Consider the following 27290-nt stretch of genomic DNA (forward strand, 5'->3'; position numbering starts at 1 on the left):
GAAATATGCTAATGAACCGGTGTAATAAAAAGCCATCATTACACATGCAGGAGGAAAGAAAATGGAAAACTTTGTAAGAGGGAGGGAGCGGGAGTGGAGGGATTGTGCATTTCCGACCTTGATGTGAGACGAGCATCCTTGCTGAAGGGCAGCATTTTGGCTGGAAGAAACTGAGCTCCCATCAAGATAGTCCAGGCCGTGTTAAGACATCAGTCATAATGAAAACAGAGCCGCTGCTTTATGGGCTACTCGCACAGTGCCTGGGTGGCTTTAATAAGGCGTTTAGGCGATGAGTTTCCACAAAAAAGGCAGCCTACCAAACAAAAAAAGAAAGAAAAAAACCCCCTCAATATGCATCGCACTGCAGGGAAATATGCAAATACAAAACATTCCTATTTATTAATCTGCGCCTGCAGTGACAAATACAACGTGTTTCATCTCAATAGGTATTTATTTCTTTTTTTCTTCTGAACAATCTTTATTTGAAAATGCCAGAAACACTAGATGCTGCAATTCGCATTGTGTTTAGATTGTGGCGCAGAGTGATCAGACGGTAGGATCGGCAGATAGAATTTAAATCAAGTAGTTTCTTGGCACTATAGTCCATATATTTTCTGCTGGGTTGATGTTTGGGCTTTTAGAGAATAGAATCGCCCTCCACCGATTTATGTTTGGGATCATTGCTCTACTGGAAAACCCATTTGTGTCCAAATTTCAACTATCTGTACTCAAACTGTGACTTTGTGATAAAAGGAAATTGGCTTCAGGAACAACACAAGAGCAACCAAAGTCATAAACTATTGAAACACAAGCGTAACTGTCCACAGTGAGTTGTACATCGATTTTTACACAAATAAAAACAAAGTATTCGCCCCTTTCTTGAAACTGACACCTTGTACAATTGTGGACAATGTTTAAAAGGCGAGTATTTGACTACACCACTTTAAACCACTTTAAATGTACTGTACCAATTCTGCCTGGAAGACTGCTTGAGAGTTGCGCCAGAAGCTTATAGCCAATTGCTATAAAAGAGAAGACGAGTTGCAACTTGCTAAGAGATACTTAATGACATTTTTTACAGGACTGTGATCAAGGTTTTGTGACAGTGACTTTGAAGATTCAGCTTATGGGTCTGCTCTGGCTGAGTCAAACGCTTAGGTCTCCATCTCATTGAGATTCTTTGTTGCAAGTTGAAACATGTTTGGGAATTATGGCGTCCCAACTTTTTTCTGATCTACTTTTCGGTCCAAGTCGGTCCGAGTCGGTCTTCCGACACCGAGATGGAATCCGGTTCCGCGTTTCTCGCGACTCCATACCTTTTTCGCTGAAACGTGTTGCTCCTGCCGTAGAGAGCAATTTGATTTGGAAAGCAGTTCGCAGCAGATGTGATACAGAGGGATTGATTTACAAGTGATTTACAAGTGATTTACAAGACTAACAACAATCATCATGTGGTGATAAAACATGTAATCAGGAGTTGAGGTAAGGCCATTCCAGAGGTTGGAGACCTGGAGCCACGATGGCAGCTGCCCGCAAAGCTGCTTACTGTGAGTAGGATTTATAAATAATCAGCTATGTCGAGTTATATTTTATTGACTTTATTTCCACAAGTTTGATTTAAAAACTGTTTATTAATCGTCTCGGTTGTCAAATAGCATGGCAATGTCAGCCTATTTTAAACAAACCTGGCTCATTTATGTAATTGCAGTGACTAAAGTGAGGATCCGTAAAGGGTTCACTGGGCCCTTTAAAGTAGACACACGCTGTTAATCACTCTGGTTTAGTACCTGTATAATTTCAGATTAGCCATTTGTTCATCCATCCAGGTCCTTGTGGCTCATTTGTCAGATTTGTATATATGGGAAAACTAATTCATTGACATAGATTGATGCTTGCGTTTAAAAAGTGCTAATGACGTTAAAAGCTGCCCAATTTTAAATATAAAGTTACTGAAACGTTTCTGTTTCTGAAGCTTTATCAAGTGAAGCTTGATAAAAATGTGTTTTAAAAAAACAAAGCAATGAAGCTTTAATTTCATCTTAAAATTTTCCTTTTCAAGGCGTTTCCTTCCTAATGTGGATCCTGGCTGATTTTACAGGTAAGATCCAGTCGATGCTCTCACTGTTCTGTTTCTTTTGTGCAGTCGTTGCCTTCAAAACAACATGGTTTTTTAATGTAAAACCATGTTGTCTCTGGCAGGTACAGAACCAGGCAAATTAGGGTGCTGTCATAATTTGACAACATCTACAAGACAGGAGTGTGCAAATAGAAAGTTGTGTTAGCCAGGGAGCCAAATAAACAAGATGATTTACCATTTACCAACTACAAAATTAGCTTTTGCTCAAGCATTGCCTGTAAGGGTAGGACTTTGAATGCTGCCTGTGGTACAGAAGTGGCAAAATATTACCATAGAGCCGGGCAGATCGATACAAAGTGTCAGTAATATCAACACCAGGTCACAGTGATTGTGGGATCGATGCTTTAGTTTCAGATTTCCTCTCGATCTTACAATTACAATTTAAAAACTGCAATTGTTCAACTCTGCCTTAAGAAAGATTTTCTTTTAAAATTATAATTTTTTGCAATGTGTTTATTTAGGAAAAAACACACACAAATTACTCGTGTTATATTGTTTCTGTTTATCTCGTTGATACGTTATTAAAGTATTTTATAGACATCTGTAGACTTTGTTCAAATACTTTCTAAGATTTTAGCAATGTAATCTGAAGGAAGAACCAGGAAATACACCTAAATGTCAGAAGTTTGATATACCAAGCTTAAATTATAAAAAGTATCAGTATCGGTAAAACTGACCCTGTATATATTTGGTATTGGATAAACACCAAAATCTCATATTTTGCCTGTCAATATTACAACATAAGTGCCAATTAAACTTATCATACTACACGTGAAAGACTAAAGCTACAAATTGATTTTTTTTTTAGCCATCTAGCTAATTTTAAGGCTTGTCCTCCTCTTGTCTACCCAGCCGAATCCCTGGAGAACGTGGCACTAGAGGGAATAGCATCTCAGTCATCCACTGCTTACCTTGGTGTTGCCTCAAGGGCAGTCGATGGAAACAGAGACCCAGAGTACAGTCACGAATCCTGCACTCATACAGTAGGGGGACCGAACCCGTGGTGGAGTCTGTTGTTGCCAGTCGTGTACCGGGTCACGACCGTCAGCATCACCAACAGGAACGTGGCGAGCGAGAGGATAAATAATGCCGAGATCCTCATCGGGAATTCCTTAGAAAACAACGGAAACAACAACCCCAGGTAAACTCGGAGGAGGAAGAGTTTCAACTTTTTTCTCCTGTTATTGTTAAAATCCTGCTTTCAGCTGCTGTTTTAATCAGCAGGAGTACAAAGATTTTAAATGTGCACATATCAAAACATCTTAAAGGGGCAGTGTTATGTAGAGTCATTTGTTTTGACATTTACGTAATCCTATAATGTTATTCCTTCATCAAAAACACCTGGAGTGTTTTTGATAAGATGTTGGAGAAATTCATTAATCTCCCATGGCTACCGTTCAGCTGTGTAAAACACCTGGGTGGACCTAGCTCCGCCTTTGAGGCACAGCTCCTCCTCTGAGCTTTTAGTTAATTAGCAAACGCCTTGTGAAACTGCATCAGCTGAGGTCATTACACCAGTATTGCTACTTCTCGGTGCAATGCTGGTAAAATGTTGTTAAAGGGTTCATGGAGAAGCCATGTTGTGATGACTTCCTGAAGGCAGAGCTTCAGAGAGAGCCAGAGTTTCTTAAAAAGACAGAGGCCCAATTTCAAATGCATTAAAATATGACGGAAAGTTTCTTTTAACAAGTCATATTTGCATATAAAACTGCCCCTTTAAAGTTTGTTGCCGTATTATTATAAATTTCAAAAAGGTTCAAGGATCTTCATACATCTGCTGTTGCCTCAGATTACAGTGTCGACTCTGTGTTTTTCAGTGATCTGGATTAAAAATGTAAACCTGTATGTCTCCTTCTCAGATGTGCTGTCATTTCCTCCATCCCCAGTGGGGGAACCAAAACCTTTAACTGCACAGGAATGACGGGTCGGATGTTGACCGTAAAGATCAGCACCTCATTCGGCATTCTGACAATGTGTGAGCTTGAAGTGTATGGAGGTTAGTGAAAGCTGTTTTATATTTAAAATCCACTGTAAAGAAAAAAAAATCTACAAACATAGGGAACTATTTCACTTGAACATTGGCCCAACGTGAATTTATGGAAGCCATATTTTCCCAGAACTGGCTGCTCCCTCGCCGTCCTTCAGCGCAGTGGTGATGGGACGGAGAGTAGCCGTTGTGCAGAAGAAGCTGTGCTGGTCGGACGCCTTGTTGTACTGCAGGGAACATTACTGGGACCTCCTCAGCGTTCGCAACGAGCAGGAGCAGAGAGGGTTGGAGGAGGTGTTGAGAAACACAACCTTCCTGACAAACGACCCCTCCGTTTCTTCCAGACATGTGTGGCTGGGACTGCGCAGGTATCCTCCAGAACGCTGAGCCAGTCTGAGGGCTTCAAGAAGTGTAAAAATGAAATTTTTTTTAGTGTGTGGGTTGTTTTTGCTGTAGGCGTCTGATGGGGAGCTCGTGGTTTTGGATGTCTGGTGCTTCCATGAGCTACATTTACTGGAAAGAGCAACACATCTGGCAAGTCACAAGTCCCTGTGGTGGAGTGGACGCTGACGACTCGTTCTACTGGTCAAATTTTCCGTGTGGAGATCACCTCTATTTTGTCTGCTTGAAAGGTAAACTGACAAAGAGTCCAAATTTAGAAAGAAGATTTTTATTTTTATTTATTTATTTATTTATTTATTTATTTATTTATTTATTTATTTATTTATTTATTTATTTATTTATTTTTTAAGATTTCCAGGTGTAAAATGTGAATGAACTGCCATGTGGTGAGAATAGAAGTAGGTTTGAACCATATAAATCTACAGGATTACCAAAACCAAAGCAAAATAAATTGGTCTCTTAGTTCTGTAAGTCTGGCTATCATCATAACAAAAAGAAAACTATGAAAAAATGTTAACATAAGTTTGTATATTTACTTATGTCACTGCTGAGACTTTGACTCAGTTGCTCTTAAGCATCCAGGATTTAAAGGAAGACTGGTGGAAGCTTGAATTCTCACAACCTGGCGCACCTCATTGATCAGTTCACTGTCGACTGTCACACACACACACCTCTTAATTAATCTCACACCAGTAACGGAATATTAATCATTAGCTTCAAGTCATAAATACAGAGCTGAAGTCGTTTTCTTATGACAAGTATTAGCATTTTCTGCCAAACCTGATTGATTGAAGAGTCACACCAGTCTGTAAATCTGATTATTTTATTTTTTTCCCCCCCCAATCGACCCTTCTGTGTCCACAGAATTTGAGGAAATCGGGAGCCGTGTGGAATTCTACAGTTTCACCAGACAGTAAACGTCCCCGGGAAGACAAACTCTGGTTTCACTCACTTCGCTCGGTAGCATGTGGTCCTTTCAGGACTTAGAAGTTTTGAAATTATACCACAAAACACATTTCTCCTGCTCAGTAAATTGGAGTGCTTTGCTCTTTTTAGGTGTGAGAAGTGGCAGACAAACTTCAAACTGTCGAGTTACAAACTTCTAACAAAGTACTACATTGTCTCTGTCTGATATTAAAATAAATCATTCCGACAATCCACATATTTTTCGTGTCAAAATATTATTAGCAACTCAAATTGTCAAAGTCCTCAATTCCTTTTTCCTGCCAGTTCTCAAAGTATAAATAATTTCTCTTTGCTAAATTCAACAATAATGTGAGAGAGACAGCTTTGCACCTTTTTTATTTATTTATTTTTTTACCTTTTACTTTTATGAGACATTGCTATGGTGTTTTACATTGTTGTTCTATAGCCACTTTGTAACTAATTTGTGAGTTAGAATGATTGTTCATTTTTAAGAACCATTTGTTCCCAAGCTGTGGTTTATATCTTGAAATGTTGCTTTTGAGATTTCACATATTGTTCTTTCCTCATTATGCCGTCTGTTTAATGAAGTGCACCAGTTCCTCTTGAAGGAAAAAAAAAGGTCGAATGTATTTGCAAACTGTGATCTGGCTTTTATTGTACTTTTGAACAAATGGTTTCTTCCTCCATGAGTGGCCTTTTGGCCCTTTGTCGCTGTTGAAAAAGACTCTTACCACGTTCAAAGTGGGGTCTTGTCCGGGGATTTGTTCACTTGATCTTCACCCCGGAAAAGTCACCGGTCCGTCACAGTGCAAGGAAATGTTATTATTCCTATGTGTAAAATATTCTATTTTTATGATTTCATATATCCAGTTATTTCAACTCATTGTAATAAGTAATGTTGAATGATAGCATTAGAAATAGAGCTATGAGTTAATGATGTTGAAAATGAGATCGGAAAGTTTTGGGAATTGCAAAATGATGTGCGTTCCAAGCTAATGAAGTATGGCAAGCTGATATTCAAACTGTAGCTTTCAAATTTCATCAATTTAAAGAGAGAGAGAAAAAATACCAGTAATGAAAAAGAGCAGACCAAAGAAAACATCTGCACTTGGTAAAAAGAGTAAAATATAAAAGAACAGACATTTATTTGAATGCATGTTTTAAAGAGGAACCTTGAGAAGTTGGAGAAGGCTGAAAGTGAATAGTTTAACTTTCTTTCATTCAAGGCTAAAAAAAACACGTCAGTCCAGGCTTCTTATTTTGTGAGCCAAACTTCCTGACTGCCTCATTTTCTGATTGTCATGCATGCATCCTTTCAGTAGCTAAATGAGGTCCAACATAAACCTCAACACCTTTACTCAGTCACGTTTCTACTGTCACGTCTGCTAAAAGTTTTTTTTCTATGATCCTGTGAAGAAATTTGTACATATTATTATTCATTAGTCCTCAGAGAACCTGTTATCGACAACAGTCCTGCTGTTTCGCCTAATGCAAACGGAGCCCACTGATCACTTTTACAGCCTGACAGGTACAGAACATGCTACATTCAAATTGCTACGTGAACATCTTATAACTTTCTCGGGTCTCCGAGTAACCAGTCGAGGTCAGGCGCAATTTGGAGGTGTGGGTTCTTCCTTTTCAGCCGTGATCCCAACCTCACGGTTGTGTGCAAATGCCTGAAAAATTTGCCAGAAAGTTCGGTGTGGTGTGGTGGTCCTGTGTAAGACAGTTTCAGGTAATCTGTTGTTTTGAATATTTAAAATGGTCTGTCCAAAAAACGCTTGACATTTACTGGACTCTATAAAAAGCGAGGAGATGCCTAATCTTTTAACTGGTCTTGCTTATCAAAGACTAAGTCCATTTTCCTGCAGCCATTATGCGGCCGAGTCTCATGTTTCACAGGCTGCCACACAGGACTTGCTTCTCTCTGTAAGGAGACGAACAGGTGAGAGAATATGCCGTGTCTTGCGCCCATGTTTCAATTCGGAAGTGTTTTTGTTGGTTGAATGAGGCGCGGTGGCTTTGAGTTTGTCTTCGCGAAGAAAGAATCACACTGGAGTTTGATATGAAAAGCAAGCACACCTCAGTCCCTGCAAGACATACTTGAAAAACAAAGAAGTGATGAAGATGTCCTCTTAACATTTCTAGCAAAAAAAAAAAATTGCAAACAATTCCAATTTCTTATTAAATTAGAGACAGCACAACAGAAACGTACTGTTGGAAAGGACCTGACAAATAAGAGTACTGAGAATAGAGGGAAGTGGGAGGCACATGTCGAGAAATATGATTGTTTCCTCTGCGCACTCATGACACAGCCAGTGATCAAGCAGGGAGGCCAAGAAAGCCGTAGTGCTCAGGTTCAAGGAGACAGAGCTATTCATATGTTTATCTGACCGGAAAGAAAGAAAGAAAAGGAGAGACTGATGGATGGGAAAAGATGGCCTTGTTTACTTCCCATCACTGGAATATTAAGGGATGATGAAGGGAGGCAGGGGAGCAGAACAAGGAGGAGAATAAGAAGGCAGCTGACAGGAATAAAAGAGATGGAGTGGAAACAAGGTAGAGTCACTAAAAAGGAAGAAGGCCAATATCTGGCAACTTTTAAAACTTTTTTTTTAATATAGGTTTTTGTTTACATTAAATATAAAAATGTAATCTATTTTATTGAGATTATAAACAAACACGACATAAAAGTGGCACTTTAGATTCTGCACATATATGTACATATAAATTAAAAAAAATAGCAGATTTAGATTTTATGACACTGATAATCCAGAAATACCTTTTTTTCATTCATTCACTTGTGTTAAATACAGAAAATGCCAACTACAAATCTACAAATAAATTTTCACCATTGTTTGGCGCCCCCTCTGGAGCGGCGCCACAATGCGCCGGTGGAATATTTTTTTTCTTTTTCTTTTGTCTTTTTCATTGCTTTGGAGACTTTTGAAGGCAGTTAGCTGCGCTGTACTTTATTTGTAACTATTGCAGTAAGGGGTTGACTAAAAATCCACGCCAGACTTCAGGTGTTTGATTTCCTTCCACTTTACAATAGCAATCTGTTTGTTATGATATCAAACCAAATCCCAACAGATTACACTGAAGTTTGTGGTCGTCAGATGTTTTTAAATTAGTTTCTCACCCTTAATTTGCATACACATGGAATTCCAGAAAATAGAATATATATAAAGCACATGGAAATATTATTGGAAGAGGACTGATATGTTTACTAAAGCCAACTGATCAGTTTGATTGGTGCGCTTTATATGATGTCATCGCAAAGCAGAATTAGAAATTTACCCAGTGCTTTTTTTTTTAAACCATCTTTTTATTATTATTATTCACATGTAAAATTATCCTGAAGAAACTCATACTTCATCACAAAACTGCAGCACTGCACTCAGAAGGTGCCGTGCATGTCTTCAGCTCCTAGGTGTACATCTGGTTGTCTCTTTAGGACCCGGTTGCACCTGCGGGTTTTTGTGAAGCCGCTGACGTCAGCTGGAAACGGCACAGGTCTCCGCCGCGCGGCGGCAGCGGCGCCCCAACAGGCGCAGCGTCCGTCCAGCGCGCATCGCAGGCGGCTGCCGCACTCCGCCACGTTCCCGCGACGCGCCTCGACACCTTCTCTCTCCATTCCCACGCATGCACCCTCCGCTTCTGCCGTGAGCCCTCCGCGCCTCTCCGACCCCGCCATGTCCTCGGCCGTCACGGAGACGGAGGAGTCGGCGCACAGCTCCCCGCTGACCCCGCTGAAGCTGGTCGGGCTCGTGTGCGTGTTCTTGGCGCTCTGTTTGGACGTGGGAGCCGTGATGAGTCCGGCGTGGGTGACCGCCGACGACCAGTACTACCTGTCTCTGTGGGAGTCCTGCTGGAAGCCGGGGAGCTTTGAGAAGTGGGAGTGCAACAGCACGCTGGACAAAGGTACACCAGGCGGACGCAGTCACAATGTTTGGCTCTACTTCTGTTATTAGGATCACAATAAGTCACCTCTAATACAGACAGATAGAATGTTACTGAAACGCAGTAATTATTGTGGATTTGAAATGAGAAGCTTTTATCAGGACAGAGCTCCTCTGATAGAGTATGCTTGATCTCTTTTTCTTTGTAAAAATTAATCAGAATTTTTCAAAGTTGTTTTGTTTTTTTGTCTCCATCACAGGTTTCTTTCAAACCTCACACCTTTCATGTTCGTGACAACTAACACAGTGAAGGCTAACTGTATGGAATGAAAACATGGCAAAAGTAACACATTTTTTTCCACAAAGTGTATTCCCTGTGGATGTTATTTTCAGAAGCCAACACATTGTGATGCTTTCAAGTATTTCTCTATAAATCTGAAAAGTGTGACATGCTTTTTGATTCAACCCTCTATGAGTTTCTTGAACAACCTCTCACAAGACATTTTTGGGTATACCTTGGCACACTTGGCATATCACTGACATCTAAATTAATTTTCTATATAGTCGACAAAAAAACCCATAAAATTACTGTTCTATAGGATTTGTTTTATTTTCTAAGTTTTACTTTAGAATGCCTTAAAAATTCGCTGCCGCTCAGGCAGAATAACTTTTAGAAAAGTTGGCTGTAATGGGCTAAGAGTTTTGTCACTGTAGTTTCTTTCTTTCTTCCTTTCTTTCCTTGATTGTAATTTGACAAAATGAAGTAAAAACAATTTCCAGTTGCATTCCATTGTAACCCTGGTTGTCTTCCTTGAAGGTCAGCCTTTGCCATCTCTCGTCTTCTACAGCCTCCGTTAGGTTTCCTTCTAGGATCGTCCAATATTTCCCTCTTCCTGTACCTGCTAAAGGAAAGCGCCCCCCTCCCACAGCATGATACCGCCACCACCACGTTTCAAAGTCAGGACTCGTGGCAAACCTCCAACCTGACTCCTCCATTTTTCCCTTTGCCACTCTTCCGTTCCACAAAGGCCAGATTTGTGGAGTGCCCATCAAGACTAAATTACCTTGCATCAATTTCCTTCAGCCGATTATTTATGTTTCAAACACAACTGAGGAGCGTTGACTCTCTGGGGTGTTGTCACTAACTTGGAGCTAATTAACCCAGGTCCACGACTCCAAACGGCAGGAAGGTGTGGAGGAGGAAGAAAAATTGCTGTCTCATTCAGAGTTCTGCTTTGCTTTTGTTGTCATATCCAGCCGTATTTTACTAAGTGATAGTGAGGTTGTGTTTCAGCCCCGAATCCCTGGGAAATGACTGATGACTTGTTTGCATACCAGTTTTTTCGTGGTACTGGACTGAGTCGGGAGAGTCGGTGTCCGCACGTGTGTAGAGTGTGTGTGTGTGTGTGTGTGTGTGTGTGCGTGTGTGTGTGTGTGCCAGTAAGAGGCTACCATCTTGAGCTGACCTATTTCTGGACATTCTTCTCTGAAGCCCTTGTAAATATTTCATGTCACACTCTGATTTCTCTGTTGTTGCGTCTCCGTTCCCCTCTCTCTCTCTATCTCCCTCACGGATGGCAAACACACACACGCACGCACACACACACACACACACACACACACACACACACACACACACACACACACACACACACACACCCACACACACACACACACACACACACACATTCTTTCTTTGCTTTTCACACATACCTACTCACATCCATACTCCAGACCCAGACTCCCTAATTAGGTGTCTGCACGGTGAGTGTGTAGGTGTCAGCTGGTGTGTGTGTGTCTTACCATTGCACCCACATTGATCTTAAAACTAAGTTCTGTCTTGCTTGTCCCAACTGTCTTGGATTTCTTTAATTGGGTCATTTTTTCATTCACTAATGGTTCTGGTTTTTTTTGTGATATCAAACTTAGCTGAAAGGTGTTGTAAAACGCTACTTAGGCAAAAACTTTGGAAGACGTATAGCACAATCGCACTTATACTTTTTTAGGCTCACTTTGTATTAGATGGTTGGAGCCCATTGACCTCACTTTAATTCTACATTATCTGTACTTAACAAGATATTCTTTTAAGATTTTAGTCCACATTCAAATGCTGTGGCATCTTAAACGATGCTAAGTTAGTACCCAAAAGTTGGACCAACGTGCATCAAGAAAACACCCTTCGTGTAATTACACCATGGTTTCATGCCTTCCTGATGTTCACATTAAATTCTGACCCCACCATTTGAATGTGGCAGCTCACATCAAGACTCATCAATGTGCTACCAATGCATCATTAGCTGTGTTAACATCAGCAGTTTTTCTTAATGTATTTTGAAGTATCGCAGTAGAAAAAAGATTGGTGGAAACGGCAAAATTCAGAGTAACCTCCTCAATTTCTAAAAATGTTTCTACGCTCACTTGGGTTGTTGTTGTTTTTTTTTTTTTTGGCTTTTTCCAAAAAAGAAAAGCTCAAAAGGGGAAATGGAAGCACATTTGCAGAACTGTGTGTGGTCCGGGCTAGTTTGCTATCTCTATAACTTGTTTATTACAGCCATACGCAGAGTCAACATCTGACGACATTACGTATCACATAGTCTGCATGATTCACTCCTAAACAATAAATGGACCAACATAATGCTGTCCCTGGGTTAAGTCCATCAAGCTAATTTTTAAATGGATGGCAATAGCTTATTTAAACAGACAGCATTAGCTTATTTAAACTGACAGAGTTAGCTTAGATAAACAGATAACTTTAGCTTACTTAAACAGACAGCATTAGTTTATTTAAACTGACAGAGTTAGCTTAGATAAACAGATAACTTTAGCTTACTTAAACAGACAGCATTAGTTTATTTAAACTGACAGTGTTAGCTTAGTTAAACAGATAGCGATAGCTTAATTTTACTGGAAAGATAACTACCTCACAGGTGCTGATACAGAAGGTTTTCTGACCTTTTTAGGTTGCTCATTGTACTAGCTTGTACTAGCTTGCAGCGTTAGCACTGCTGTCAGATGAAGTGCAACAATAAGGGCAAATGTGAATGTTTATGTAGATTTTGACACTTTGAATCTTTGAATAATTTGGTTTTTTAGTATTTATATCGAGATATGAATTATTTTAACGACCCTGAAACATGAAATAATTAGAGCATTTCTCACATAGTGTCATTTTTCAACTGTTTAAAAGTAGATGTAAAACATGCTGTAGGCATGTGCTTTGTGCAGAAAATGCATCCAGAACTCAATCAGGTCCTTGCAGAAACTGAGGCTCTGCTGTTTTTTTGAGGGGACCTCAGATGCCAAAACACTTCAGTGGGCTTTTGTCCTTCCAGGCAGGTACCAGAAGCTTCTGCCTGTCAGTCACACAGGCACCCTCTGAGATATTTAAGCTCAAAGCGAGGCTTCGTTTTTCTCACTTTTGTCTCCTAAGGCATTGTGAGATCAGTCATCAGTGAAGACAGAACACCCGCCCTCCCTAAATTTGGTCTCCCCATCCTCCCCTTCTGTCATCTTTCTCTTTCACTTTTATTGATTCACTCTGGGCTTTTTTTCCACTGGTTTGGTCCGTACAATTGAGCAAGATTTTTTCATTTTTGCTTTGTTTCATACCTCTTCCTGTCTTTCATTGTTTCTTATTCCACCCATTTTTACATTTATTCCCTCTTTGCTCTGCTGTCCTTAATGACTCCTTTGTTTATGCATTAATTATTTTTCTCATTGTTATTTAGCCACTCTCCTCCTCACCGTCTCCCTTTGCTACTTCTCCACGGTCACGTTTCATCCCTCTCTTTTTTTGTTTTCTTCCTCCCTTCCCGACTGCGACTCCCCTCTCAGAGCTCCCTCCAGAGACATTCGTTCTATTTGTAGTGGCTGAAGAAAGAATCGGAAGTCATGTAGTACCCGGCTTTATGGCAGATAGGTGCACAATAATCACCAACGTTCTTATGTGCTAGCATGCTTATTTTATAGTAAACGGTTGATTTATCTGCTGATTCTGTGTTTGATTAACTTAAAGTCTTTAAACACTTTAAGTTTTTAAAGTGTTTAAAGTGTTCTTTATACACATTTCTAAGTATAAAGAAAAATAATTGTGTCATATGCAAAGCCATCTGAAAAAATTCAGAAAATGTGTGTCATGTTCCAGAGGGTGTAAAACTAACAGCACTTAAGAAAAAGAATATCCATAAGCTTATTCATGTTGAGGAAACTTGATTTTACAACTAAAGCTTTTTTTTTTAAATCTGAGTTACTGTAAATATATATTTTTTGAAAAGTTCTAATAAGAAAAGTCCAATCTAGTTATAATAACTCAGTTTTTGTTGACTGTGTTTTGTTTTTGTTCATTTTTTGCTCCAACAATTTGGTTTAATTCAGAATAAATACATAAAATTTCAGTTTTAATCACGATGTATCGCCATATAAGTGTTTTTCACTTGAAAGAAACTGTATGGCTTATTAACAAAGAATTTTAAATATATTATAAAGCTAAAATATGGCTCTTGTTTCTGTGTTCAAACAAAAATAAAACCTCCTTTTCCTTCCCCGAAACCCTTTTGCAACACATTTACAGCGTCAGACTTGTAATATCAGGTCTTCAAGGTAATCGGATTGGTAAGAAATTATGAATTCATAAAAATGAAAATGGTCTCTTCCAGCTTTAAATGACTGTCAAGTTTCCAGATCTGGTGTCTGGATGAAAAGTGGGACTGTGCCTGTAACGACTGAATGTGTGTGTTTGATAGAACAGAAAACGATGTAGGTAATCGATAAGCGGTGGGTGATTGTGACTCGTATTGTAACGTTCTTCGAGGTGGTCGATACGACTTGAGGAGTGTTATATAAACGCAATCCATTAGGCGTTTATCTTATCATTTATTTATTTTCTCTGGCCGTCGTCGCCTATTGCATCAGAGGGCCAGGATGCAGCTTAGCGCCAAAGTATTTACTCCACTTTAAGAAACTGAACTGAGGATTTTCACCTGAACTCGGAGGAGGATTCCACATTTCAACCTTCTTTGCAAATACAGATCTGTAAAGTATGGAGCACATGCGGGTCAATATTTTTTATTAAACCATCTTTCACATGAATTTGAAGTTGCAAGTCATTTGGGACATGACTCTGGTGTATACATTTGCTTCACAATGGCATTAATCGAATGCCATTATGGATCAACAATACACCCTCCAAATTATCTCTAATTTGGCTTTAATTCTTGAATGTGATGGTGGGGAAAGTAGATCAGGTTGAGATGTGGCTAACGCTAAAAGATTGAGCTAACTTCTTAGCTCAAGAAGTTAGCTATGTACACTGAGACATGTGTCTCAGTGTACATTTGTTTCCATGGCGACGCTCTGTTTTAAACGCGGAGCATAAAAGCGGCTGACCTCCACGACAGCTTGGCCTATCTCTACAGGATAAGGAAAGAAATGTGACAGCGTGCCATGCTAATCCCGTCACATGGCAACAAGTCACATTACAGCAAAAGGTATTTTGCGGTAAGCAGAAGCTCAGAACAGCATGAGGCCTGTGTGTTTGAAATCTGCACATTTGCCCGGCTCCAATTTAAATGTTCTGCTCCAAACCCGCGTGTTTGTGTGCAGCTAGAAGAAAACGTCTGGCTAACAGAACCACCATGGCAGGCTTATTTTACAGCAGGGGGTTCTGGTTTAAGTAAAAGGAAAAACACGTTGTATTAATGAGCAAGTCCACTTTCACACCAATGGAAACTCGGGGGGTGAATTAAAAGCATGCGCTTTGAGTTTAAAGGCAGGATTTCTTATTTTAACTCTTTCATGCTCTGAATCCTCAGCATCTTCCTTCAGCTAGCAACATGCTAGTGCGCTTGTAAGTTTATCTGTGTTTGTAGGTTTTCTTTTCTGTGGGAGGAGCAAGATTAAAACACGACCAAAGATATTTACGCAAAATGTATTAAGTTTGAGAAAACCTAATTTTGATGACTTTTTGAGAATGAGAGCTGAGTTTTTTGGGGGGTTTTTTTAGAGAGAGAGAGAGAGAGAGAGAGAGAGAGAGCGAGCATTGGAACTTATAAGCTCTCAAATGTGTATGCCCTTAGTGTTCTCATATAGTGTGAGAGTTAAAACTACTACAGTCCCTACATTAAGCATGACTTTTTTTTGTTACCCTTTTGTTGATTTTACAAATTAATCATGATCAACAAATTTCTTTTTTATTTTTACATAAACAATAAAAAAACAACTATAATCTGAAAGTGAAAACTGATTTTGACAAACTAATGACCACTAAAAAAAAAAAGATTTAGCATAAAATAAGGATCTACGGTAGGATTTATCACTTAGAAAGGTTGAAACTTTATTGAATGTTACATAACAATCAAACATGCCTAATTCAGTTTTTATCATATTTAAAACACTTCAGTGTTCAGTTTATTGTGAGTTTGGTAGGTTTGTGTGTTCTTGCTTTTCTCACTGCCCTTCAACCTCAAATGCTCCCCATATACAGACTCAGATAAATTTTTTGACAACAAGCCAGTAAAGCTTTTTAGCCAAAGCTTTTTGAAGGCTCAGGTGCTTCTGCTGCTCTCGCTTCTTTACCTTTACTCTCTATCTCAATGTCCCGAACCCACCAACCCCTCTCCCCCTTCCTTGTTACCTTGGTTTACTCATCCATTTAGACTTTGTTCAGTTTCTCCTCTCCTGCAACTGGCTGCTTTTCCAAACACTCCTCGCTCTGTCTCGCTTCTCCATTCCACGCCTTGTTTGCTCCCGCGCCGCTTCCCGCCGTACGCCCCCCCCACAGATAAATGCATTATACCTGACGCTTGTAAATAATAGAGTAGTGCAAAATGAGAATAATTGTCTTGTTGTTTATGTTCTCCCAAGAGGTGTATTTAAGGCCTTTTATTATTTTTTTGCATTCATTTGTTTCCCAAAATGCAAAAAATTAAAAGCACAACGCTGCTATTTTAACTCCTTTTTGAAGGACTACAGTTGGTTGTTTTTCTAAAAAGGAAAAATACTAATATAAAACCTAATATTTTTGAGGCAGAGAATAGTACAGTGAGCAAAAAGTCTAAATGTTGTTAAAATTCCAGGTTTTGTTTAAAACTGAGATGTACTTTTTGATACAGCTACAGCATTTAAACACCTGCTGTCAATTTTTACCAAATTAGCTCATTGTCCAAAGGTATCAGTCAGGAGAAGGGTACATAAATCCACACCACTATCTGTAAATACTGACCCCGTAATGCCAGTCACTAATTTGCATCAAATATTTTCGTGTCTGTATGTTTATCAAATATTTTACTGTTTATTTCCTTCTTCTCTTTCCCCCATCCTCCCCTTCCAGACTGGCAGGTTGCCACACTGGCCTTGTTGCTAGGGGGCGGAGCCTTGGTGCTGATGTCATTCCTAGTCGCTTTGGTTGCCGTGTGCATCGGTACAAGACGGCGGTTCTACGCCCTCGTTGCCTTCATGCTCTTCGCCGCAGGTCAGCGCACACCATAGACCAAACACTGTGGCTTGCAAAAATACCTGGACATTTTTTTGTTATGTTGTCACATCACAGCCAGAAATTACAGAATATTTTATTAGAATTTCATGCAATAGACGAACACAAAGTAGCAAATAACTCTGGAGTGTTTGTGTTGCCGAAACAAAATCCTTTTCTGACTTAATCTAAGCAAAGTCTGTGATTTTAATGTCAAAGGTCCTGCTTAGGATAGTCACACACTATTTAATTACCTGATTTTCATAAGACTTTCACATGACGCTCTCAGGATAATCCTTATTTCCTCATTTAACCCAAGACACACACCTGCAGTCTCACAGTCACACAGTTTTCCGCTCTCACACTCTTCAGAGGAAATCCTATTTTTATGGTCGACTCTGAAACGTGGCGTCACGCCCGTCTCTTTAACTCTCCCATCATCCCCTCACTTCAAGTCCAACAGCAACCCAGCTTCTCACAACGTACAGTAAGGAGACATTTTTATTTGTTTATTTATTTACTTTCTTATATCTGCGATGTGATTTATTTTGAAAAGCAGGATCTGTTTCTTAGCTGTAGCGAACAAACCTTAGCATGACTGCAGGTAAGTGGGAACCGTCCTGACTTTAAAGGATGATGCAAATGTGCTTAAAGCGTGAATTTCTGAGCACTTTGAATCAAACACCTTCATTTTTCCATTTCACCAGTTACTTTGCAGCCTCTGCCGTTGATTTATGCTTCTGTAGAACTTCATTTAGTGCTACTGAAAGCACACCTTGTTACAATAATGGAGCCTCAGCTTGTGTTCCTCTAATAGCTATAATTCTATGATTTCCCTCAGATTGCTTTAAGATTCTCTTTATGTTAAACATGGTGGGATACCTCGTGATAACAGGCCTCGGCCGCCTCTGCGAGACATAATGCTTCAGCAACATAAAGCGGTTCGCTTTTGCAATTTGCGAACAATGTGTTGCCTTAGTTACCAAGATCATACTGAAAGCGAAGTAGAATTGAGGGCTGTTTTAAAGGCCGTCTGGAGTTTAGGGTTAACCAGAGCGCACAGGATCAGCAGCAGTGGAAAAAGAAAATCAGAGTTTTACCGATGCGGCAGCGTGTGACTTTCAGCGTTCCTAAAAGTGTTGACACAACAGCCCTGAGCTTTTAAGTGACGCCTCTAAAGCTCTGCTGTGATATTTCCTAGCAAGCTGTCATTGTCGGATCGTTTCGGTTCTGGACATTAGAAGGTTGACGGGATTTGTTTACAGATCAGGAAGTTTGGAGAATATGGAGGCTTATGTATTTATATAACCTTCCAAAAGAATTTAAAACCCATTGAGCTTTGAACGGTTTGTGACGATAAACCACAAACCTAAATGTATTTTATTGGACTTTTCGGTGGCTTAAGTTATGAGTGCATGTAAAAAGGGACATTATACATTACACATCCTGTGGTGTTACAAAATGTCATTTAAAATCTTTTTCTTTGTCCTTGTGAACACTGCGTCCTCCCATTCAGAATGCAAAAGTAAAAGAGAAAAAAAAATCAACACTCAACATGTACTTCTTTTCCTTTGATCCGAACTAAACAACCATTTTTACATGACATTTTAAATACTGACCACAAAAACTACATGAACCCTTCATGAATGATTGATTTTTTTTTGTTTTTCACACCAACATCCACTTTGAGATTTGTTTGTAACACCATCTGTGTTATTTACGTAGTAGTACTTGGTGTTGTGCATCCACTTTGTATTATTTTGTATATTCAGAAGAGCAACAGTTTGATGCCAGAGCTTGTTTTCCTCTCTGGTGCCCCAAAAGTGAACTCCAAACTGCTACCTCATTAAAAAAAAAAAGTAAATTTCATTAAAATGATGAATCCTTCATGTCGAATCAGACAACTTCAGTATGAGTTTGTCTGTCCCATCATATGAGGGGCTGAGAGAGCAAAAACCAAACACAGGGTCAGGCGTACCTTCTGCCTCAGCCTACGGCGATGGTGCCGTATCGGTAGAGATAGAGTTGTGGAGATAGAGTTGCCTACAGATTTCTTCTGTTTTTGCTTTTTTTTTTGTCATTCTTAAATCTTTCAGATTTTAATGTCAGAAAATGATAGCCTGTCTTATGTTTGCCACAAGAAGCAGTTTCCACATATTTACTATTATAAAAGGAATCTACGCCCATTAATTAATTTTGATTAACCACGTTTTGGAGGCTTTGTTTTACTAACCCACAGGTCTGATTACTGTCAAGTCAAGAAATTGCTCAGCTAATTCTTTGCTGACAGCATGAGGTAGACTACAAGACCTCAAAAGCGACACATAATCCCCCATTTTCAACAAATTCAAGACCAGATGAGAAACGGCCCACAATATCAGCCAGTATTCATTCCTCTTAGTGGCTCAGAAAAGATTTTGGAGTAGGCTACTCAAAATCTGGGCTCATCTCATTCAGATTCAATTCACAAACTCAAACTTTGGAATTTAGCCAATGTGGTTAGATTGAACAAATTCTGTTTAAAAAAATTCTCTAAATTGATGTAAAATACTCATTAGATAACCCAAGACCAAGTCTAAGTCCAAGACCAAACCAATAAAAAATCATTTTTAAGGATCACTAAAATGGTTAGCACCTAGCTAACCTCTAATTTCCAGTAACTTCGACGGTCTTCTAGATTTTACAGTAAACTTTGTCAATGATGTATAGTTGGAAAGATTTGGGTATGAATGCACACAAAGCAAATTAAGTAAGTTCCGGCAATTGCAAAGATGACTTTAAAGACATAAATCTGGGGGGCATAAGGGACACGGAGAGTAGTTTGTAAATCAACACAGAAGACCTTTGGGAGTGACAAACTAGGACGTATTGAATAAGAGTGCCTCGCTATCTTATTTGTCTTATTTGTCTTGCAAAAAGCTTTAGGAATAATACTTTGCTCCATCTACAAGCAAGTGATGAAAGTTCATTCACTCACTAGACTATTTATGAGATGCATCTATCAAGGTCTTGTTGACTCAAATAACAAATCAGCCGTTCACATGGCAGAAACTCAATACATTTAGGCACCCAGACGTGATGAAGACAAGTTGCTGAAGTTTGAACCGGACATCAGAATGAAGAAGAGGATCTAAGTGACTTTGAATGTGGCATGGCAGCTGGTACCGGACGGGCCGATGTTAGTATTTCAGAAACCACTGAGCTAATAGGATTTGTCACAGCCATACATCTTCTGGGTTTACATAAGATGGTTATAAAAAGAGAAAATATCCAAAGAGGACAGCAAGCACAAATTCTTTGATGTTAGGGGTCAAATGGGAATAAGGTCGACTTCTTTAATATAATTCACATAGCTACTCTAAGGATAAATACAAAAAAAGTACAGTCAGGATTTGTGGAAGATCCAACTGTAAGGAGCTGAGGACCACTTTTGCTTCTGGCAACTAAAAGCAGGAAATGGTTACAGTTCACACTTCCTCACCAGTCTGGAACCGTTAAAGAGTGGAAGAATGTTGGCTGGTCCAACGGGCCTTGATTTAATCTCCAACATTCAAACTCTAGAATTTAGCGTAAGCATCAAACCCTCAATTCATCCTGATTTGCATCAGTTCAGACTGGTGGTGGTGTAATGCTATTGTGGATATTTTCTTAGCAATTTCTTGGATCTTTTGTACCAACTGAGCTGACAATACCCATCTTTTAAGGCAAACAGAGTACCCGTCTTCTAATGGTTACTTCTAGCAAGATGCTTCATTTGAAAAAAATTCAAATGATCTCATTGTCTTTTTGTGAACATGACCTTGAACTCTGCCCTCCATAATCCCCAGATCCCCATTCAGTAGAGCACTTTTGAGATGTAGATGCACATATTGACTGTGAAGCTGAGAAATGTAACGTCTATCCCAGGAAGTATAGGCAAAGGTCGTCCAACATAGTATTGTTTTTTTTGCTTACGCCTAAAACTGGGTCATCAAACCCAACCCAATAGGTGCACCTATTTGCTAGGTAGACCTAGCAAATATATTATTAGGTGCACCTACTAATAAAGAGTTTAGTAAGTGGTTATACACAATTTCAGAGGCATAGGTATAAACAAATGTGTATTTTAAGTCTTTAATGTCAAAACTGAGTTGACGATGAAAAGCCACACTTTGATCCAGATAACATAGTGTGGTCTGAGCTTGGCAGTACGCATGCATTTGTTGGTGCACTGTTATTGAAGTGGTGTACTTTCACTAAACTAAGCTGTTTTCTAATTGTGGACATATTTAAGTAATGCTGTTTACACTTCCTTAACAACATTCCTGATTGTTCTGCTTATTCTCTGCCAATGCTGAGCACAGAATAACATTATGATTGTACTTTAAAAGTGACATCTTGTATTTAATCATGCCTTATCTTCTCCAGTTGTCCTCCAGGCCTGCAGCTTGGTCCTCTTCCCCATCAAGTTCATCGAGAGTATCAACTTGAGGATCTATCATGAATTCAACTGGGGCTACGGGCTGGCTTGGGGAGGGACCATCTTTTCCTTTGGTGGGGGAGTCCTTTACTGCCTCAACCCAAAGAGCTATGAGGATTACTACTAACTCCAATAACAGCTGGGAACTTCACAGCTACATTTTGGCAAAGAAGTAAAGATGGGGATGGGGGCGTTATGTTTTTTTTAACACCTGATTTCCCAGGATGTGCTGGAAGTAATGAACATCAGATTTGAGCGACCCAAGCTTTGACCGTTGGAATTAAAGCGGATATTCAAGATATTACCTTTTTTTTGCCTCTGTCAAAAGAATTTTTGATGCGGACTCACCGTCTTGGCAGCGATTGCTAAGACTTGTGTAACACCCTTCAAAAAACCTGTCGACCATAGTCTCAACAACTCTCCCTCCGTTCTTGGCTCCACAAACCCAAGTTTTTGACTCTGTTAATTAGAAAATTGTTGCATGTTCTTTGGCTGGATCCCTTCGAATTTCTTCATCTCGGTTTCCTGCTCCATTGTCAAAACCTACGGCTTGGTTAGACATAGAAGCCGTTTTGTTTTTCAGAGCCCTTTGGAGTCCCTGAGGTTCCGCAAGGGTGTGGAAGCAGATCACATCCTCATAACTTTTCAACAGACAGACTCTTCCTGGAGGAAGGTGAGGGCAGGAATAAAAAAAAACGTAAGACACCCACTCAATATTCCGTTATCGACCCACTTGTCTGTTACCACGGCAACCCACAGGGAGTGCACATGCAGCTGTCATGATTGATTACCCACGGTCGGGGGTTGTAAGACAGTACGGCCCTCCGAGGCCTCCAAGCGTCTTCGATTGCCAATTGAACGGAGTTTCTCCAGCCACCTGTCATTTGGTGTTCGGTTTCGCCCTCCGGTAATTCTCTCTGTGAAAAAGGAGTGTTGTCAGCCCGTCAGTAGTCAGGTTTACATGCACAACGGCCGTGAGATAAAGGGGGATTGTTCTGAATGGAATCTTGTAATTATGCACTCATCTGATTGAGATTCCTCGGGGCTTTCATGCCTTGTCTCATTTCCTGGCTGCATTCGGTGAAATTGCTCGGCCAAGTTGGGGGTGGAAAGGATGGTTTGGCTCAGTCTGACATAAAAACAATATCTCACACAAAAATCACATACATACCTTTAAATGAATTCAAACAGGTGCAGATAAAGGGTGAATGTTCAATCTTTACTCTTTAGAGAAGGCAGTTAATCGGAGCTCATTCAACTTTTCTTGTACTAAGTGATAGTTTTATCATGGTTCCACATAGTATTCCATAATTTACTCAACAGTTCTCCATTTGTGCCTTTCTCCAAGTCATCAACACATTAGGCTGTATTCAGTATTTGTGAACAGGAAAAGCAGGAGTGGCAAGACCTACACTTGTACATTTTGCTATAATCCATTTGAGCTTGTAAGTTGGGTGTTCTGTGTTCCCAGAAGAAAAAAATCTATATGCTTAACTCTGTAGCCACGCTACAGGTAGAAGATATTGGCTTTAAAAGGAATCTTAATCTTTGTCAGTAATCTGTGCCTTGCAAAAAGCATTCTTTCCCCTTCTGGTTGTTCACATTTCCTCATGTAACAACTTCTGAGTTTGATGCATTTTATTGGGACTGCAGGTCCAACATAAAGCCCAATCAAATACATTGGAGCTTGTGGTTGCAATGTGGTGTAATGTGGAAATGTTTAGAGCTATTTTGCAAAACAAGTAATGAGTAATACCTTGTTTACACATCATGCTGTGTCTTTTACTTGCGACACTATTTACAGATTCCAACGAAGCAATTGCTTTAGATTCACATTTACTCCTACCAGCCAGCATCTGGAGAACACAGAGGGAATTTTTGAATGTGTTCACTGAACTAAACAAATCCCAGCCTTTCATTAAAAATGTACAAATGATGGGTAACTTAAGAAATTTCAAAGTGGAGTTTTATTTGGATGTTAATTAATGGCCTGTTTGTAGTAGATAGTTTTCTTAGTCTTAGCTGTTAGCAACAGCTTTATTTGCCTATCTCTGAATAATCATTTCACACATCTCAAACAGTTTAATTTTAGACTGATCAAATGTACTCCAGACTCACTTAAAAAACAACCGCAAAATAGTCACTAGCTTAGCATCAATAGAAAACCCTGAAACAGATGCTAACTTTAGCATAGCTAGCCGCTACAGGTTAGCCAGTTACAGTATTTTCAGAACTCACAAATCATTCCTATTTTATCTATCACTCTGTTTGTGCTTAAGAATACTCTCAGTCAGTTTGAGAAAAAGTTTTTCCCGTCTAGCAAGCAAATGTTCAGATGACATTCACTGACGGCAGTGTTATATTTGCCTTGGTAGTCTTTAATCTCATTTTGAATGTTATCTGCAAGCATTTTGTGTACATTTGTAGAAAATGTACAAGAACATCATCAAACGTTGAGTGTTGTTCGTGTACGACCAAACAACGCTCCCAGAAAGCTTTATTGTGTTTTGTGTTGACATTCAGAGAACATTGTCTGCAAATGTTCACTGAAAATGATGGCGATGGTCAGGGAGCGTTGTCTGGATGTTCGGTGTTAGCTTGGTATTAGACAACTCTGTCAACACAACTGATCAAATAAGGAATGACTTCAACAACCAGAAATAACAAGGAAACAACCAAATCTCACTCTAATGGCTTATACCTATAAGCACTACACCATTTTATTAAATATACATTTGAGTTTTAACATTGGAGAAAGCTACCCAGAGTTAGCTAGCCTCTGTTAAAAACAAAATGCTAACAGAATTTTCCAGATCACCATATCTAATAACTCCTTATAACCTGGATCTGCAGTTAACACTGTCACATGCTACATGTCAGCTGTGACAATGCACAATGCAAATATATTGCTATATACAACATATTTGAATAGACGAATGAAAAGGTCTGTTCCTTGGTGTATGTAACCATGGCTACTGAAATCTCTCTTAGTGATAAATTCAAACTGTTTTCTTGGACCAAACTGTTCTCCTCTTGTCAACTGTAAATGTCAGGAACCTATGCATCACTCAATATGTAGTTTCTGGTTGAAGACATTCTGTTATGTGCTCAGTTGTACGTAGGAAGAAAATGTCACAATTAATTGATCTAAGAAAGGGTAGGGAAAAAAAAAGTCTGGTATTTTACTTCAACGCTCTATTGCATTTCAGAAAGAATTAGCTGACAATGATGATTTTATTTCTCTTCTCCCTGCCACATAATCTTGGGCTGACATTTATATTCAGATTATGTCATATTTAGATTTTTTTTTATTCCTCTGCAATATTAAAATTTGTTAAATATAAAAGTGTGACAAAAAAGCAGGCTTTAAAGGGGCAGTTTTATTTTTCAAGTGTTGCTGTTTAGTTTTTCAGAGGTGCCAAGGGTTTCTTCAAAACATCAGTCTATTGAAAAGGTTTTATTTATTTATATTAATTACTTTAATGGCTCCACTATAGTTCCTAATTCAGTATTTTTTAATAACTTATCATCTGCTATTTTCAAAGTGTCTTCTTTTTTACCCTACGTTCTTTTTTGTAGATTACTTTCTTCTTCTTGGGAACTCATTTTTCCGCCCCACACTCCAGGTGTTGTAGGGATTTGAATGCAAAGCAGTTCTCCTGTGGATATTTGGAGATTCAAGCAGCGTCTTTCATTCGCTGTCCTTTCATTGTCACATATTTACCGCGGTGCGCTGTCACGCAACCGTCATCCCAAAAATAGGTTCCAGGCCGACTCCCCAGCCACCAAAAACAAATGAAGGACTTGGACGGTGGCCACGCGCTTCAGGGAAATGACAGACATCTGTTTATTTTACGTCGACAAGTGTAGGATTAAAGGTTTGTACATTACTCAAAAAAACTTATGTCGTCTTTTTGACACGTTAAGCTTCTTATGGTCCTTTTATTACTGTTCTGTACTTTTCTCCTGTTGTCATTTTGGTACAGCTTAAACCATGTTCACCACATTTTCTAAAACTGAAACTCTTCTGTTTTGTCTTAGTGTCCAAAGCAGAAAGTTTTTTATGCCTAAGCAACACCTTTCTGGATTAAATTTTTTGTAAAACAAATTTTTCATCTGGTTTTGCTGGCAGATCCTGAGCATGGCTAAAGCAGTTCCAGGCTAAAGGTTCTTATATCCAATCAGAAAAAAAAAGGTTGTAGATTTTGGTAAAGAAAGCCAGAGTGGTCCTCACTTTGCATATTTTGAACATATTTTTTAACTCAGGATAACCAGTCCACTCATATACATCACACATATTCTTTTTTTTAAATTCACTTTAAAAGAGCCTTCAATAATTTGTTTATTCAAAATTTGGTTAACCTTGTATTTTGGCTCGTAATTTTTGTTTTAATATCAAAACCTTTTCAAAGGAAACTTCTTTGAAAAATCACATGATTTTATGTTTTGCTCTTTTCTGACCACTTTCTTCAAACGAAAGAAAATGTAGCTACAAGTGATTACATTTCAGTTTATTTGTATCACGACATCTCAAAGCAAAAGTTATGTCAAGGCACTTGAAATGCGTCAAGCTAATGTTCACGTGTACAAAAATACACAATAAACAAATACATTCCAAAACAACTCAGTTTTAACATTTTAAATTGGTTTTGGTGACGTTTTAGCCTGGCGCTGCTTTATTCATCCAGAATTTTATCTAATCTGGACAATTAAGAATAAGAACTGCAGTGACTTTATCTGGACTCTCACATGGTGTTGTTTCAAAAGCAGATTTTGTTTTGGTTATTTTGTACTGCCTTTCTATTCCCGTGTCTTATAAGCAATCACCTTTTTTTATTCCATGACAATTTTTCTAATTTGTCTCATCTCAGGCGATGTAAGGGGGACACATCTGATGGATTTATTTTTATTACAACTTACGATTGTGCCATTTAAGCTTTATCGGGGCGTTTTGCTGACTACGGATGTCTTTGTGAAGCAGCACTTTGGGGGTTAAAATTAACTTATGTGTTTCAATGATGCTTTAGTAAAAGCAAAATGTGAGAGGATACACTGATTCTTAAGACTGACACACACACACACAAAAATACTTTATAAGGGTTTCAATCCCACAACTAAGACTTACTGATTTATTTTCAAGCTCATCTGCTTGTTCAGATTGTTCACCCTGGATTTGAAGCAGATTTCAGTACTTTATTAAAGAAATGCAGAGTTTCTGTAATAAATCAGATCAGACTGGATCTCTTTGAGTACAATTAATTAATTTTTTTTTTAAAGAACAGAAACAATATTTACAAGCCCTTTCCTGCACCCATACGATGCTTCATTCGTTTCTCATCGCTTTGTACGTTTTAGCCGAGGTCTGACTTAGCCGTGACTGTTAGCATTTGTTTGCTTAGTAACACACTTAATGAAAAGTAGTGGCTCGTAAACAGAAACAGTTTCCTTTTTTTCATACCTCCTCTCCCAGTAGACTGGGAGGGGGAACACTGTCTAATGATGTGCGTAGGGATTTAGTGTGGATGATTGCAGAAATGTACAAATATGCGTGGCAGACAGAAGAAGAAGGGAAAAAAAGAGTCTTATTTGTGCATGTGTATTGGCATGTTTTAGATGCCGTCGTAGAGATGTCACTAATCAGCATTTATCTCTTTGTACACATTAAAGCACTGAACTGAGAGTCTCTTGTGTCACTTTGTCATATTGTTCTTTCTGCTTTCATCTTATTTTTTTTTTCTTTCCCCTCCTCAGTTCTGAAGTCATTGCCGTTGTGCTCGTTTCTCTTTTCAGTTTCTCTCAAATCTATGCAAATCATTATCTAAAATTCATTAGAGCTGCTCCATGTATTCTGTAGAGAACTAATCAGCCTAGATTCTAAGAATGCAGAATTTCTCTTTTTTTTTCTGGTGTTGTCACAACACTAACTTTTCTAAATCAGTAGTGTTACAGTTTTTCAAGTTTCTTAAAGCACTGACTCCAGCTGCAGTTTATACTATAAACATTAGAGT

At 39.0% G+C, this 27290-nt stretch overlaps 2 protein-coding genes across 3 annotated transcripts; both read left to right on the forward strand.

Annotated features, from left to right (window-relative positions):
* Positions 1–1440: 1440 nt before the first annotated feature.
* LOC106924363 (uncharacterized) lies at positions 1441–5686 on the forward strand. Of its 2 annotated transcripts, XM_014998047.2 has the most exons (7): positions 1441–1547; positions 2060–2098; positions 2990–3278; positions 3997–4133; positions 4255–4492; positions 4581–4756; positions 5391–5686. In XM_014998047.2, the coding sequence occupies exons 1-7, from the start codon at positions 1520–1522 to the stop codon at positions 5441–5443; spliced, it is 960 nt and encodes a 319-aa protein (XP_014853533.2). In that variant the 5' UTR covers positions 1441–1519; the 3' UTR covers positions 5444–5686. The 2 variants fall into 2 exon arrangements, with proteins under 2 accessions (XP_014853533.2, XP_087860084.1); XM_088003958.1 differs by lacking the exon at positions 5391–5686 and having other exon boundaries at positions 4581–5368.
* A 3187-nt stretch (positions 5687–8873) lies between these two features.
* Positions 8874–26962, forward strand: LOC106924359 (transmembrane protein 47-like). Its single transcript, XM_014998045.2, has 3 exons — positions 8874–9377; positions 16683–16823; positions 21231–26962. The coding sequence occupies exons 1-3, from the start codon at positions 9149–9151 to the stop codon at positions 21407–21409; spliced, it is 549 nt and encodes a 182-aa protein (XP_014853531.2). The 5' UTR covers positions 8874–9148; the 3' UTR covers positions 21410–26962.
* The last annotated feature ends 328 nt before the right edge of the window (positions 26963–27290 follow it).

The sequence above is a fragment of the Poecilia mexicana genome, unplaced genomic scaffold, assembly GCF_051168715.1.
Source record: "Poecilia mexicana isolate PSO_F unplaced genomic scaffold, ASM5116871v1 scaffold_2, whole genome shotgun sequence".
Taxonomy (NCBI): domain Eukaryota; kingdom Metazoa; phylum Chordata; class Actinopteri; order Cyprinodontiformes; family Poeciliidae; genus Poecilia; species Poecilia mexicana.